The sequence below is a fragment of the Euphorbia lathyris genome, chromosome 7 (assembly GCF_963576675.1).
Source record: "Euphorbia lathyris chromosome 7, ddEupLath1.1, whole genome shotgun sequence".
Lineage (NCBI taxonomy): Eukaryota > Viridiplantae > Streptophyta > Magnoliopsida > Malpighiales > Euphorbiaceae > Euphorbia > Euphorbia lathyris.
This window is the reverse complement of record NC_088916.1, coordinates 44,886,576-44,901,342: the sequence shown is the minus strand read 5'-3', so window position 1 is coordinate 44,901,342 and position 14,767 is coordinate 44,886,576. Positions and strand designations below refer to the sequence as shown.

Here is a 14,767-nt window from a genome sequence, read left to right as displayed (position 1 = left end):
GATTTATATTTATTTTGCTTAAAGGTTAATGAATAAATAATATAAAATAAACGAAAGAAATGAATTTTTTTTACGTAGTTTGTTGTTTGGTGTTGGAAAAAACTGATTTTCTAAAAAGCAGACTTTAAAAGAGATTACTGGTTACAAAAACAACTAATTTTACAAAAACTAATTTTAAAAGTTTTTTTACTTACAACGGTTATTTAAGTTTATCATATCATTATATAATGGGACAATTACAAAACCAGCATATTTTAAGATGCTAGTTTTTTTTTATAACTTATTTTGAAAAACTCATAAAAACTAATACATTTCATTAACTAAATTCCAACCTTGTCCTTATCTTTAATAAGGTTAGAGACAAGGGCAACATTATAATAAAGTTAGAGACAAGGGCAATGTTGAAATTTAGTTAATGAAATATGTTAGTTTTGATGAATTTTTCAAAATGAGTTATAAAAGAAAACTAGCACCTTAAAAGTGCTAGTTTTGTAATTGTCCCTTATGTAATTTTATACAGATCAGCTGATTATTATTTTTATATATAATATTTTGTAACAGTGAAAGAAAGCGCCTATGTCGCTCTCCTCAAATACAAACAAAAACAAGGCATTCAAAATTCATATCTAAGATTTAAATTTAATCCAAAATCCTAAAAAAAAAGCGCTGCAGCTTCAAACACAAGAGAAGAGAATCTATGTCCATCTGCAACAACCACCATTGGCATTGTTTACCTCCATTTGGACCCATACCCATACCCATACCATACCTGCACATTCATCATCATCTCTCTCTATGTGCTTCTCCACTCCAAACTATACAGCTCATTTTAGTCCATTTGTGTTGAAAAGTGATTAAATATGTATATATTGATACTACTACACCTTCTTTTGGAGAAGTAGCTTTCATTTTGGCAACCCCAAAGCTCTTCAATGTCTCGCCTCTTTCATCTCCTGTGACCTGCCGGTATATTTTGTTCTTTTTCATTTTATATTCATTTGTCTCCTTCTTCCTCGTCTCTTTTCATACTTTCTTTCTGTCCCTTGATTTTTCCTTGATTTTTTGTTTTTCTTTTGCACTTTCTTGTAGTTTTCGATTCTTGTATTAAATGCGTCTCCGTTGTTTGCTTCCTTATTAATAATGAACTGCCGATCTAACAATTTCAACAATATGGAATTCGTACGTCTCCTTCTCAAATGCTACGGTAAGCTTCACTGCTTAGCTTCAATTTAAAACGCATTATCCTTTGGTCTTCAATAATCATTACTGATCATTTAGCAGCATACTTTTATAATGGTTTTTTGTGGTACTATTGTCAAATTTAATTGACTGCTAGAGTGCTGTTTAATCTTCTTCGGTGTTGGTTTCTTTTCTGATCTCATCTATCTACTCAGATGAAAATTTCACCCGAGTTTGATCCTCTTTAACTCAACCAAAACAAGTCCAAATTCTACTCCTGCGTTCTGGACAAGATGCTTTGTGCTTGCTCGGGGGAGCAATTCAAATTTGAAGATGCGCCGCAATCGCCGGAGTCACTGGCCACCAGAGATTTCTCGGCGAGTGGTCTTTCATCTAGAACTACCGGAGAATGGGACTCAAAACTTGAGGATATTCAAGTGGACGAAGCTGAATCCACTCTCAAAGAAGCTCTCTCATTGAACTATGAGGTGGGTTGATATTTTTCTTTTCAGTAAAATTAATCTGGTTAATTGATTGGTTTTTGTTACTTTTATTTTATTTATGTTTTATTAGCCTGTATCTGACTATTTATGCTTTAATGAGGTACAGGAAGCCAGGGCATTGCTGGGGAGGTTGGAATTCCAGAGAAGGAATTTTGATGCTGCTCTTCAGGTATTCCAGGGTATCGATATCAAAAGCTTGACCCCTAAAATGATCAGGGCCATTGTTGAAAGAACCCGACACAGAAAGCCTCGAGCCAAAGGTGGGGATATTGTGCCTTCCAGCATCATGTCCATGCATTCAGTGAGTTTGCTTGTTGAAGCAATCTTACTTAAAGCAAAATCATTAGAGGAGCTTGGGCATTTCAGAGGTACGATGTTTTTGCATACTTATTATTAGTTTCAACAGCCATATTTCACTATTTTGATGTGAATTACTCAATTTCAGGAAATTAATGCGTCTTCTGAACTCTTGGAATTGCATTAACATTTCTTGGCCTATTTCATCTCCTTTTAATGAATCTTATTTTATTTTAAAAGCTATAGCCTAATGGGTTGTGATACTTCTGTTTGTCAGAGGCTGCAAAAGAGTGCAGAATTATTCTGGACCTAGTTGAATCAGCATTTCCTAATGGTATGCCTGACGGCATTGCTGAAGACTGCAAATTGGAGGAAATGTTTCATAAAGCATTGGAGTTGCTACCCATTCTGTGGATAAAGGCAGGCTTGCTTGATGAAGCTATTACTTCATACCGTCGGGCTTTATTCAAGCCCTGGAATTTAGGTCCACAGAGGTTAGCTGGGGTGCAAAAGGACTTGGCTTCCATTTTACTCTATGGTGCTGTGGAAGCAAAATTTCCCCTACAGGTACAAGCATGGGGCCCAGCCACTCCCAGCAGTAGTACTGAGGAAGCAATCCTTTTGTTGTTGGTACTCATGAATAAGATAGCTCATGGGGAAATAAAGTGGGATGAGGAAATCATGGATCATCTGACTTATGCACTCTCCATTGTCGGGCAGTTTGAGTTATTAGCTGAGCATGTAGAACAGGTCCTTCCCGGAATCTATAACCGAGCTGATAGATGGTACTTTCTTGCTCTATGTTATAGTGCTGCAGGTCAGAATGAAGCAGCTTTAAACCTGTTAAAGAAAGTTGGTGGTTCTTCAGAATCAAATCACAAATCTCACACGTGTTCCTTTTTATTGGGAGCAAAATTGTGTTCCCAAGATCCTAAGCATTCTGAAGAAGGCATTAAGTTTGCCCGCAAAGTGATTAACTTGGTTAATGATAACAATAAACATTTCATGTGTGAAGCCCATAAATTCCTCGGTGTTTGTTATGGGAATGCTGCAAGAATTTGCTTGTCTGACTCTGAAAGAACTCTCCTACAGAAAGAGTCTTTGAACTCTCTAAACCATGCTGCTCTTAACAGGCAGGAAGAACCAGAAGTGATGTATAGCCTTGCACTTGAAAATATGCTGCAAAGGAATATAGACGCTGCTTTTGAAAATGCAATGATATATGCTGAAACCAAATCGGGTAACTCAGTGAAAGGTTGGAAGTTATTATCCCTTGTACTTTCTGCCCAGCAGCGGTTTAGGGATGCTGAAAAAGTTGTTGAATTTGCTCTGGATGAGGCTGAGAAAATTGATCAGTTTGAACTTATTAGATTGAGGGCCGCACTTCAAATTGCTCAGCAGCAGCCCAAGCAGGCAATTGAAACATACAGAGTATTGTTGTCCCTTATTCAAGCACAGAGAGATCTTCAAGCCAAGAACCCTGATCATGCACATATCTTCAAATCTCAGGTGCATATCCAATAAATCTGTTATGATCCAGCTTATAGGTCAAGTTTAAAAATGAGAAAATTTCACTTTAAGAAATACAAATTGCTCAAAAAGGAATTTACTAACATGTTTTGGCTAAAGCACATTGTAACGTGCGTGCGTAATAAGTTGACACTAGAAGGACTTGACAAATGATTTCACCTTCACATAAACACCTCGTGCTTTTTAACTTTTTAACTTTTTTTTTTTTTTTTTTGTTACTTTGACGATAGATAAATCAATATTTGAAACTTGAAAGAATGCAGACATGACCCAGATGTGTGTGATGCAACTTTCTGTAACTTTAGTAGCTCCAACTTCAACCTCGTCAACGGCATTCTTTGTAGTCATTTATCTTTTTTTTTTTTTAAAAAAAGAAAAAAAATCACTGATGCACTCTTGTGCTAATCTTCCAGTGGAACATGTGAACATGCTGCAATTATAGACAATTCAAGGTTCAGGCATAATGAAGTGTTCCAAAATTCTCCTTCCTTGCAGGTGCTAGCAGAAAGAAACTTGGAGATAGCAGCATGGCAAGATTTGGCTGCCATTTATACAAAACTCGGTCTATGGCGTGATTCCAGAATATGCTTGGACAAAATCAAGCAGATGGATTTCCATTCCCCCAGAACTTGGCATGGCACAGGTGTGAACTCTTAATAAATTAGTCCTTAAGGAAGAAGATCGCTTTATATGTTTGCCAATTGTTGGCTGATCATATAAACTAAAAGAACAATAACAAATTCCGTTCCTGAAGTCCATTATACGTTTTGCAGGAGTGTTGTTTAAAGCTCAATCTCTATATAAAGAAGCCCTTGTTTCTTTCTCAGTCTCATTGTCGATAGAACCAGACTATGTTCCAAGTATTGTCTCAACAGCAGAAGTGTTGATGAAACTTGGTAATCAGTCATTTCCTACTGCGAGGAGCTTTCTAATGAACGCTTTACGCTTGGACCCTACAAATCACGAGGCGTGGTTGAATCTTGGTTTAATTTCCAAAATGGAAGGTTCATTGCAGCAAGCTGCAGATTTTTTTCAAGCTGCATATGAGCTCAAGATGTCAGCTCCTGTACAGAACTTGGAGTGATACTGGTTTTGCAATTATTTTGGTCAGAAAATATCTCGAAGGGGGGCTCCCCATGAACTACATTCACCGTCAAATGGTCACGAAGTTCAACTACAAGCATAGACAACAAGAAGTAGTAGTTAAATGGTGAAGACTTCTGTTTGGTCTTCAACTGCAGTGATAGGTTCCCTTGATTCAGTTGTATAGTAATTGTTGCAGTAGCTTTGAGTTACAGGCTATTGATATAAAATGAAAGGGTAGATTTTACTGTGGCTGAATTTTTGTTTTCATGTTGAATTGAAACCATAATATCTCTTTAGTTGCACCGTCGATTTAAGTCTTTCTCTATATCTCAGACCACCGTAAAACTTTTCCATCCAGAAATGACTTTATAGTACGGGAACATAAAAACCATAGATACAAATAAGGAAGCAGTAGAATTTTTCATTGAAACTGGCATTATTTACAAATTACAACAAGAGCAGAAACCCAAAACGAGAAGAAAAAGGAGCGGTACAAACTTGATCAGGAAAGTCCTAAGAACTTATCAACCTGACTATTTGTTCCTCTATTGAAAAACCTCATACAAATGGGAGCTTTCACCCCTGCAAGAGCAAGAAACGAACTTGGCAAAGCCCAAATTCCATCTCCACAAATTAAACCAGAAGCTACTGCTGGTCCGAAAGCATCCGCCTTGGCTTTGTTAATCTTCTCCCAAGTGAACAAAATCAAGCTTCCAACACACATATCAATGGCAAAATATGGCCCCAAATAAAAAGGTATAGCCATGGCCATTGGAAGTGGAACAAACCTCCCCCACTTCTTACCCACTCCATCCTTCATTATGTTTATGGCAACTGCTCCACCAAAGAAGCAGTAACAGAGCAGAAGGCAATTCTTTGGTAACGATGAGACCCCGTCTACACCGAGAATAGCCATTCCACGATACACAACAGCAAAAGGTACAGGATATGAGCTACCAGGTAGACCAAGATCATCGAAGGCCTTGTAAAATAACCAAAATACACAAGGAGCAATTACACAACCCATTGTTGTACCAATCACTTGGCTTACAAACATGGACCTAGGTGAAGCCAGGGTCAGGTAGCCTGTTTTGAAATCTTGCATTAGGTCAGAAGCTGTGGAGACAATGTTCATCATCACTCCACATGCTGCTAATCCTGCCAAAACTCCGCCATTGGAAGCACCGGCCCATGCTCCGATAGTGAAAATAGCCAGCTTTCCATAGTGGAAGCCAAGGACCAATCTGTTAACCCACACCCATATGCATTGCAGAAAGCTAAGGTAGGTGCGAAAATGTAAATGACTATTACATAATACCATTTGAGCTGGGTGAATATGTGTGGAAGAACTGCCGTTGAAATGGCAGCAATGCTGACATAACCTGCAACAGCAAACCATGTTGGAATCTGATCTTTGAGAAAGAGTTCGGTTCTGCGCTGATCATCATAAGAAAGCTTCTCAATCTTCGGAGGAGGGCTATCTGCAATTGGGAGATCTACTGTTCTATTGCCTTTGGATCGGAATTGAAGATACAGGCTTATCAGGGTTTGGCTTAGCACCTTGACCAAGTTATATAAACCATCACCAAGGATCATGGCTACAGCAATGAACACCTGGAAATTAACTAAGATCATTAAGTAGCTGGTGACAATGTATAAGGAGGAAAACTGCAGTTACCAGATAATCTAAAACTCACCCTGTAACCCTGGAGTCCTTGTAAGCTAGTTTGGCTAAGATCTGCATCATACCAATGACCCTTTCTAGTATTTATCAAAGGCCACATTAGACCCCAAGAAAGAATTCCTCCTAATAAAACGGATACGTTTATTATATAGGGGCAAATCATCCCTACTCCCACATACGTTGATGAGAAATCGAAGTAAAACCTGAAGATTTTAATGGAAGACTATGTAAATATCAACTCAGGATAAGGGAAATGTAGCTTTTGAATGACAAACAATAATATGTACCTGTTTTCTTTAGCTTTGATACCAAATGTGGGGAAGTTAGCAAATCCGCAAATATCATCATTAGCTTCGAAGAACCACTGGAAGAAAGCCCACAAGAAGCTGAAGGAGAAGAACTTGCCCAATTCTCTTACTTGTTTCCTGACAAGAACAGAAAAACATCAAATTATCAAATATCATGTAAAGAGAAAAAGAGACACAGCGAGTAACTTACTTGGCGAGCTTAGCTCCTTGAGGGGTGTGGAAACTATTGATAAGATGAGCAGTTGCAGTGCCACTTGGGTATGTCAACTTGAAGTCTATGACCATGATCTGAAATCAAGTATAGATATGACTAATTTATTTCAGTATAACCACTTGTTGAATAGAGTTAATGTGTTTACCTTTCGCAGAGGCACGACAGAGAAAAGGCCGAGAAAGCTAACCACAAAAAGAAAGGCAATCATCCATCCTAAAGAAGGGTTTTTAAAATATGATTTATCTTCTGTTGACTGTTGAGCAACACGTTCACTCATTCCGAATAGGTAACTACCAAAACCTCCTGTTTTGCACAAAATGATTAGATTGTGATGCTGAATAATTACTAGTAAGCATAAAAGGAAGGAGAGTAATGCAATACCGCTAAAGGAAATGCCAGAAGAGGCTACGACGCATGTTTGAATGACAGTGTTTTCTTGCCTGGTAAAAGGTTGCTTCAAGAAACCAGACTTGTCAAGAATCTTAGTCCAAGTTCTAACAAAGAAGAAACCCAAGAGACCGGCAGAGACGTTGAGGGAAGGGATTATACCAGTTGTAAGGCTAAGCTTCATCACTATAAAACTGAACAATATGCTCAAAACAAAGCTCACCCCAAAGGCCCTCACTGTCAGCTGCTCTCTCCATGATGGTACCTCTTCACTCTCAAATATTTTTTCAACTGATAACTCTTCCATTCCTTTTTCTTTTTCTTCTTCTACTTCTTTAATCTCCTCTGCATATTCAATGGCTAAATTATGCTCTTCCTTATTCTCTGTACCATTGATGTTCTTCCCCATTCCTTCCTATTCCCTTAGTTGTTTTTTTGAAGTTCAATTAACGTATTGGTGGAATCTTAGGATGCGAATCTCTAGAGGGTAGCTAGATTTATATTGGTCAAGTTGAAATTACTGTCCCTGGTTGGTTGCAACTATGATTTTAAAATAAGGAATGTTATGAACACAGGTCAAATGGGACAAACTAAGGATCGAATTTCCAACGTAGTTGGCCCGTTAAGTCTAGGCAGATACATTTTTAAAAAAAATATTCAAGTATTAAAAGACAGACAAGTTGTCATATTTATTAACCTTTTCGGATTTGTTTTCCAACTTTCATTTTCAGGGGCCTTTTGAAAAGAGACATCCGTGCAAAATCATTTGGTAAACCTGGGTGAATATGAAAATATGGCCTACTTTACAAAATAAGGAAAAATCGCTGTCAGCTAATTAAATATTTCCTGTTAGAGCAGGAGCTTTGAATCCTCAAGATTTGTCCCTGGTTTTGCAATTTAATCCTTGTCGTAATCACTAGGCCTAAGAAGTATTTCTATTGCACCCTTTTGTTGAATTGTACTCCAAACTTGTAAGTTTTATTTTACTTGGAATGTGGGCATTCTTAATCCCAGAGTATTGCAGGGAGGCATTCTGTTTTCTGTTTTAGAGGTTATTTGTTATTATGGTAGCCTTACGTGTTTTTGCCTTGACAATATCAAATTCCTTCAACATGATAGTAAACCATACATGTGGGGTTTTTCTTTTCAACAAATAAACGTATCAGGAAAAATAAAAAGCTTAATAATTTTACATTATTTCTGCACTCTGACAAGTTGCATCGAATTTGTATAGGATATTTACAACTTCGATGGAGCTATTACAACAAATATATTAACAACTTGCCTACCGGAGGAGAGAAACTGGTAATGTAGATATCCAACATGCGTTGAATCCTATCTCAAATACTGCACAATAGAAAATGAGCATAACAAGTTAGTTTCCCATTTTAAATAATCATTCTTCATTTAAATGGCCAAATTGAACATTTGAAATGTTCAATTACAGTATCACAGGAAAAAAAAAACAAAAACAAAAACCCGAAATTCCAATGTAATTTTCTCAATTAGGGAACCCTAGAGATGTAGACAGTAAGAGGCTGATGGTGCTAATATCTGATGCTAATCACCAATAAAATAATGTTGCTGTCCTAAATCTGGAATTGCATGCTACAAAACATGAAGTATCACAACTAGTACAAGATAAAAGCCAAACACATCATGCAATATTTTATTGAATATCTTCAATTCTGCAAACATACTTACAATAGAATCTGCAGCTGCACAGACAACAGGCTTTCAACTCATCTGCCACTGCATTAAGATCACCAACCATAAGGGTCAAATCTTCCATTGTAATATCTAATCTCTTAACAAATGTTGTCAACAGGATTAGGATCAATGTAAACATTCGATCTCATCACAAGTCCTCAACCAAAGAGATTGATGCCTAATTAAAGCATCCAATTATCATTCTCACTAGCAATTTTCAGAGTTGGACAGGGATGAAAACTAAAAAAACCTTTAGAACTGGTTCGCCTTGATTAGAATTTGCAGATTGTTTGGCCATCCCCTGCATCTGCGCACGTGCAGCTCTGCCTGCTGCAGATTTTTCGAATTCCACTTGCCTGCATCAAGAACAGAACAGCCTCAGAAAAAGTGCTCAGAGAGCAATTCAAATCTTACTATATCATAACAGTGTTACATTCATCTGCCAGGAGCTGGATAATTTTAGTAACCAGCTAAGTGCTAAATCTCTTGCAGCAATTTGAATGAACCGGGGCGCATGTACTATTGAAGTACACAAGCATGAAGACGTTGAACAGAGAATCATATCCTAAATAGCTGTCTTTTATTTTTGATAGTATAATACCCTTCTTATGCAGTAAGTCAGTAAAGGGCGGCCCGGTCGCACTACGCGTCCCCGCTGAGCGAAGGTCGGGGGAGGGTCCCACCACAAGGGTGTACTGGGGGCAAGCCTTCCCCTGCCAATTTATTTGATAGGAGGCCGCTCCTAAGACTCGAACCCGTGACCTTTTGGTCACACAACAACAATGTTTACCGTTGCGCCAAGGCTCGCCCTCCTTATGCAGTAAGTCAGTAACTAACTATAATTCCACCAAAACTTCACACTAAAATGCTCTGATTACATTGAAAAAAAATTGAAAGATGGACGAATAATCTAACTATCAAAACATTTACCATATCACAAAAGCATTCCCATTTAAGATCGAGAAAACAAATAGTTTTACAAAAAATTTAATTTCAAATTGGATAGAAGTATAAACCCAATCGCTTTGGTGTGAAAAGCCTAAGGAGTAATTATGAACCTCAAGTAAACAAACATTCGAGAAAATAGTATTATCAGCTCTTAGAGAAAAAAGAATGTTGGACTAATTTTGATTTGACATGATTAGCATACGAAAAGCAACCAAAAAGTCAGCAAACAAGTCCAGAAGATCCTGACTACGGAATTATAAATAATAACATTATGAATTTAGTGTCCTCACCAATACCAGTGGCAATCGAATCCAATCCTTCAAACGTATAACCACACACTCGAAAAGAAAATCCTGCTTTTGTTTTTCAATAGTAATAACATAAACGTTGCTGATATAGATGATCCAAACAGAAATTAGTCAATACCCTCTATTAATGCATTCTCACCAAAGCGACAGAAGAACGGAATTCAACATATAATTTAAGTTTGATGATGAATGTGCTCATTCAGTAAAATCACAAAGGGAAAGGGCGGCCTATTCTCTCGTAATGGTGTCCCATCCTATTTCGAAGAAAATCTAAACGATCAGTCAGCATAGAGAAGGGATGTGATATTACCTTTTCTGGGCAGCTTCGGCGGCTTTAGCACGAGCTTCCGCAGAGGCCAATCTTTCTTCTTCCTGCCTCTGTCGCTTGCTACCTCCGTCAAAGCAAGCAAAACACGATAAACCCATATCTCTTCTCTCTTCTCTTCCCTCTCTGTTGATCAGTTATCAAGGTCTCGTTTTGACTCTCGCTGGACTATTTCTAGATTCTAAAAATTTATAATTTATACATAAATAACAAGGTGCCGCGTCATTAAAGACGGAATTGCGTTGTCTTTTTATCCCAACGGCGTCGTTTCTTATGTGAAGATCAAGATCCTATGCTAATGTTTAAACGACGCGTTTCCTTAATTCCGTATCTTCCTTCGTCAGCTACTTCCACCGCGGCGGCTCATTCCAGCATCTCCAACAGAAACGCGGTGCGGAGTGATGACAATTCGATCGTTCGACTCGCTCTCGCCGACGGAAACCTTAGAAATCGAGAACGGTCTCTCTTTAGTCCCCCGAGTGAAGCTCATCCTCACTGTCTATCCCTCAGTTTCGGCTTCCGCAACTAAACCAATCGACGAGTGGAAGTTGAAGCGCGCACTTACAGACTTCTTAAAGACTTCTCTTTCAGTCTCCATCGTCGTCCCCGACGAGGACCTTGAAATCAAACGCTACAAAGACCTCAAGAAGCGCAAACGCGATGATTCGGTTGCTCATGGCGCTCTTTGCTTTCGTGACCTAGGGTTTCTTCGTAATGAGAAAGAGAAAGAAGAGGACTTGAAGGTGTTGGAGAAGAAGTTTCTGGATTGGAGAAAGTACATTGTTGAAAAGATGGACGGGATAGAGCTGAACCTCGAAGGATACAGGTATAAGCTCAGTGTTGCAGTGCCGGAAACTGATGACTTTGAGGGGATGAAGAAAGCTTGGCAGGAGTTTTACGCATTTGGAAATAGAGGTTTGTGAGGTTCATTTGCTTATTAATTGCATCTGCTATAGTTTCCAAGTTAACTTTTATTGACAGGGTATTCCAGAGGGGGGAGGCAGGAGCCGGATACGATCATATTGAGAGGGGTTCCGTCTAGGTGGTTTGCAGAGCCTAGAGTTTCCTCAAAGCCTTCCATGCTGGTTACACATACCATTTTCTCCTCATTTGGGAAGATAAGGTAATTACTATTGGCCATTATTGTCAGTCTACCTTCATCTATGGTTGGCACTAAGCTTAAATTTGTTTGTTTAGTGGTTATATGTTTTGACATGAAATGGTGAGCTAGTGTTAAGTGAAGTACCTCTCAGATGCCGTCACCTGTCTGATTACGTACATAGACAGAAAGTAAATGTAAATCATATATATGATGTCATATGATCACTGAAGGATCCTTTAAACAACCTAAAGTTACATGAGTTAATAGTTCCGCTTTCTAATTGATGAATATATGAAAGAATTGTGGTTCATATGATCATTAATACTGAGAAGTAATAACTGAATTGGGTTTATGAAATTTGCCTTCTTCAGGTTATGAGCGTATAAAATTTTATCTGCAATGCAGTTAGAAATTAGGTGTATCTTATGAGAATTGGAATCAGGCATGACGATAAAAGCCTCAAAACCTAAAAACACGACCAGGTCTTCTGGAAATGGTTAAATTTTTTGAATAGGACCTAACTATGACAAAAATCATATATATGATCAGATGTAAAGCCACAACATGAGCTCGCTTGTTATTTTGATGTCCAAATTTGTTTTGGTAATTTGGAGAAGAATGACATTTAAAGTTTAAAAGGTTTATAGTCTACATTTCAGAAGCATTACTGTGGCTTGTGATATTCCAACATCGTTATGCATGGACTCTTGACAGATTTCAATTTTAACATGTAACATTGCCCATTTGCAATTGGTTATGTTTGTTCATCAATTGTACTATGTTGTGACAAAACCTAACATTATGTTGCCCCTCTAACTCGCTCAACAGGAATCTTAGTGTTGCTGAGGATGATGATTTTGGTAAGGACGTAGATGAGGATGGCGGAGACTTAATTTCAGGTCTCCATTGCAAAATTGTGGTTCAGTTTGAGAAATATGGGGACTTCTACAGTGCTCTTAAAGTCTTATGTGGACGCTCATTGCAGAAGGTAGGACTTTGGTTTTACTTATATGATGCTATGATATGATTATGTAAGTCTAGTGACTTATTTCTTATGCCCAACTTATGAGCAGCAAGGATCTCGATTGAGGGCTGATTATGAAGTCACCTGGGCCAAGGATAGCTTGTTCCGAAATTTAAGTAGTCAAGGAAAAGGAAAGAGTGAGAGGATTCCAGAAGTGGCAGGAGGGCAGTATAGAAATGAAGCTTATGGCCGTGGACGATACAATTCTCAGTTCCCTTCTGATGATACTCCTCGGAAGAGGTTTAAGGTTAGTAACCAAGTATTAACGTCATAACGAAAGGAAATTTGGTGCTCCAGATGTTGTTCAAATTGTTTGTTTTCGTCTTGTTTAAAAATTAGATCAGGCTGCAGCTGTAGTCTAGGTTCAGAGCCTCATTGATATCTGCTTAAGTTTTTATTGTTTATTTGTAATTTTTTAAATAGGCATATTCTCTTGCCCTAGATGACTTGTTTCATTAATTGGGTCTTATCAGAGTGAAGAAGATGCTATGTAGACTGTATTGAATTGGAAATATAGCATCGGAATTTTATACGAATATGATTTGTTGAGGTTGTAAGTAGTTACTAAAGTTGGCATGTATTCTTTTGTTGAAATGCAGGAATAGGAAGTGTGATCAGCATGTTGAATTTTGTTTCTTCAGGCTGGACTTCTAAACACTTAAGAACAAGAAGTCACTTCTCTCAGGTTCAACAACCAAATATTCAATTATTTGTCACCTTTTAGAATTCTCTGTGTCACTTAGTCTTGTAGTCGGGTAGTTCAGAATTTGACATTTTTTGTCTTTTGGGTTTTGCCCGCAAACTGTGTGTCAGATTGTTGTCCAATTAGCAGCTTCCTAATGCACATTAAGTTAAACACTAAACGGGTAACAAGTGATGGCAGCAAAACAACGTTAACTTGTGTGACCTTGGTTTTATTTCTTGTTTGCTCAGATGGGGAGTGCTGCAAATATGATGGGCAAGAACCAAGTGGCTTCAAAGATTATGCTGGTAACCACGGTTATGCTTTGGCCATCACTTTTTCCCCTCTCATCTTGCTAACTGAATGCTCACCACAGCTTAAAATAGCGAATGCTGATAGTTTTCGTGGCCAAAAGTTGTACTTGTTCAAAATGCTGATTTTAAGTAATTCTACTCTGATCTGGTAATTTTTATCATTGAATTCCGGCAGCTAAATTATGGTATTTTATCCGGCAGTTAGTGGAGGTGAATAAAGGGTGTAGAGATTAGAAATTTTTATAGTTAAATAGAGGTTACAAGACCTTATTTTAAACTCCACTTTTATTTTTTTTTCCAAATTAGTGGAATTTTGAAGATTAAATGTGTATATTACCAAGACATCATCATTTTTTTTATAAGAAAAAAGTCAGGGATATTTGTGCTAAATTTAACACATAATAATCTTAAAAATTTCTAAAAAAAAAAACAGAACTCCAAATCGAGCAAGTTTATATTTAATTTTATGAAATCTGAACCTTTTTTTCCAAGCAAGGGACACATTTTTCTTTCAAAAACTATACTCTTGATCTACCCTCGTCACCTTTGTTTGAAATTCTTTTTTCACCTCCATCCACATGGAATTCAATTTATGAGCAAATTTTAGTTTTGTAGAAAACTATATAATTTTGTGTTAGTTCACAAATATCTAAACTTAATATTATTTCATTTGTTATTAGATGAGTTCGTTCACAAACATAATAAACGAACTATTTGTAAGCATCTTGTTTATTTATTCACGAACTTTACTTGTGAGCTTGTTTATGTACACAATTAAAAAGTTATTTGTGAGCAAACTTCACAAATATAATTAACGATTTACTTACAAACAATTCATGGTTAGATAATTTTCTTAATGAACCAAGTCCAAAGAGGATTTTGGGCTCGAAACAAGTTCGAAGCTCGGCTCGAGCTCGTTGAGCAAGCCAAAGCTCGGCTCAGGCTCGAGCTCGTTAATTTTATAGCAAGTTCGGCTCGGGTTCGAGCTTGTTAATTTTATAGCGAGCCGAACTTGAGCAGGTCAAAGCTCAGCCCGGGTCGGCTCGATTACAGCCCTGGGGTGAGCATGGTCCGGTTCCGTTTAAAAACCGAATTGAACCAAACAAAACTGAACCAAACAAAGGCAAATTTTGTAAACCGAACCAAATTAGAGGATTTATATACAT

General features: G+C 37.7%; 3 protein-coding genes and 1 pseudogene across 5 annotated transcripts; 2 read left to right on the top strand and 2 right to left on the bottom strand.

Moving 5' to 3' along the window:
• Window positions 1-636: 636 nt before the first annotated feature.
• Window positions 637-5,318, top strand: LOC136234872 (protein NPGR1). The gene is made up of 7 exons (XM_066024361.1): window positions 637-966; window positions 1,090-1,204; window positions 1,395-1,667; window positions 1,789-2,050; window positions 2,257-3,488; window positions 4,005-4,152; window positions 4,283-5,318. The coding sequence occupies exons 3-7, from the start codon at window positions 1,473-1,475 to the stop codon at window positions 4,591-4,593; spliced, it is 2,148 nt and encodes a 715-aa protein (XP_065880433.1). The 5' UTR covers window positions 637-966; window positions 1,090-1,204; window positions 1,395-1,472; the 3' UTR covers window positions 4,594-5,318.
• LOC136234873 (probable metal-nicotianamine transporter YSL7) lies at window positions 4,987-8,201 on the bottom strand (annotated as a pseudogene).
• Window positions 8,202-8,348: 147 nt separating this feature from the next.
• On the bottom strand, window positions 8,349-10,715 carry LOC136234875 (uncharacterized). 2 transcript variants are annotated; one of them, XM_066024364.1, is made up of 4 exons: window positions 10,465-10,664; window positions 9,149-9,254; window positions 8,893-8,940; window positions 8,349-8,535 (listed from the first exon to the last, which is right to left on the bottom strand). In XM_066024364.1, exons 1-3 carry the CDS (start codon window positions 10,578-10,580, stop codon window positions 8,926-8,928), a joined length of 237 nt encoding a protein of 78 aa, XP_065880436.1. In that variant the 5' UTR covers window positions 10,581-10,664; the 3' UTR covers window positions 8,349-8,535; window positions 8,893-8,925. The 2 variants fall into 2 exon arrangements, with proteins under 2 accessions (XP_065880436.1, XP_065880435.1); XM_066024363.1 differs by lacking the exon at window positions 8,349-8,535 and adding an exon at window positions 10,137-10,236 and having other exon boundaries at window positions 8,906-8,940; window positions 10,465-10,715.
• Window positions 10,716-10,765: 50 nt separating this feature from the next.
• Window positions 10,766-13,767, top strand: LOC136234874 (uncharacterized). Of its 2 annotated transcripts, XR_010691509.1 has the most exons (6): window positions 10,766-11,394; window positions 11,461-11,602; window positions 12,410-12,569; window positions 12,655-12,852; window positions 13,205-13,290; window positions 13,539-13,767. XR_010691509.1 is itself a non-coding variant. In XM_066024362.1 (5 exons), exons 1-5 carry the CDS (start codon window positions 10,881-10,883, stop codon window positions 13,208-13,210), a joined length of 1,020 nt encoding a protein of 339 aa, XP_065880434.1. In that variant the 5' UTR covers window positions 10,766-10,880; the 3' UTR covers window positions 13,211-13,767. The 2 variants fall into 2 exon arrangements, 1 of the variants encoding a protein (XP_065880434.1); XM_066024362.1 differs by having other exon boundaries at window positions 13,205-13,767.
• Window positions 13,768-14,767: the final 1,000 nt, after the last annotated feature.

Coding starts and splice junctions, on each gene's coding strand:
- LOC136234872 (XM_066024361.1), top strand. CDS start 1,473: ATGCTTTGTGCTTGCTCGGGGGAGCAATTCAAATTTGAAGATGCGCCG. Junction 1,668..1,788: donor CTCTCTCATTGAACTATGAG/GTGGGTTGATAT, acceptor AATGAGGTACAG/GAAGCCAGGGCATTGCTGGG. Junction 2,051..2,256: donor GGAGCTTGGGCATTTCAGAG/GTACGATGTTTT, acceptor TCTGTTTGTCAG/AGGCTGCAAAAGAGTGCAGA.
- LOC136234875 (XM_066024363.1), bottom strand. CDS start 10,580: ATGGGTTTATCGTGTTTTGCTTGCTTTGACGGAGGTAGCAAGCGACAG. Junction 10,237..10,464: donor GCCGAAGCTGCCCAGAAAAG/GTAATATCACAT, acceptor CATCTATATCAG/CAACGTTTATGTTATTACTA. Junction 9,255..10,136: donor TTCGATTGCCACTGGTATTG/GTGAGGACACTA, acceptor TTCTTGATGCAG/GCAAGTGGAATTCGAAAAAT.
- LOC136234874 (XM_066024362.1), top strand. CDS start 10,881: ATGACAATTCGATCGTTCGACTCGCTCTCGCCGACGGAAACCTTAGAA. Junction 11,603..12,409: donor TCCTCATTTGGGAAGATAAG/GTAATTACTATT, acceptor CTCGCTCAACAG/GAATCTTAGTGTTGCTGAGG. Junction 12,570..12,654: donor GTGGACGCTCATTGCAGAAG/GTAGGACTTTGG, acceptor ACTTATGAGCAG/CAAGGATCTCGATTGAGGGC.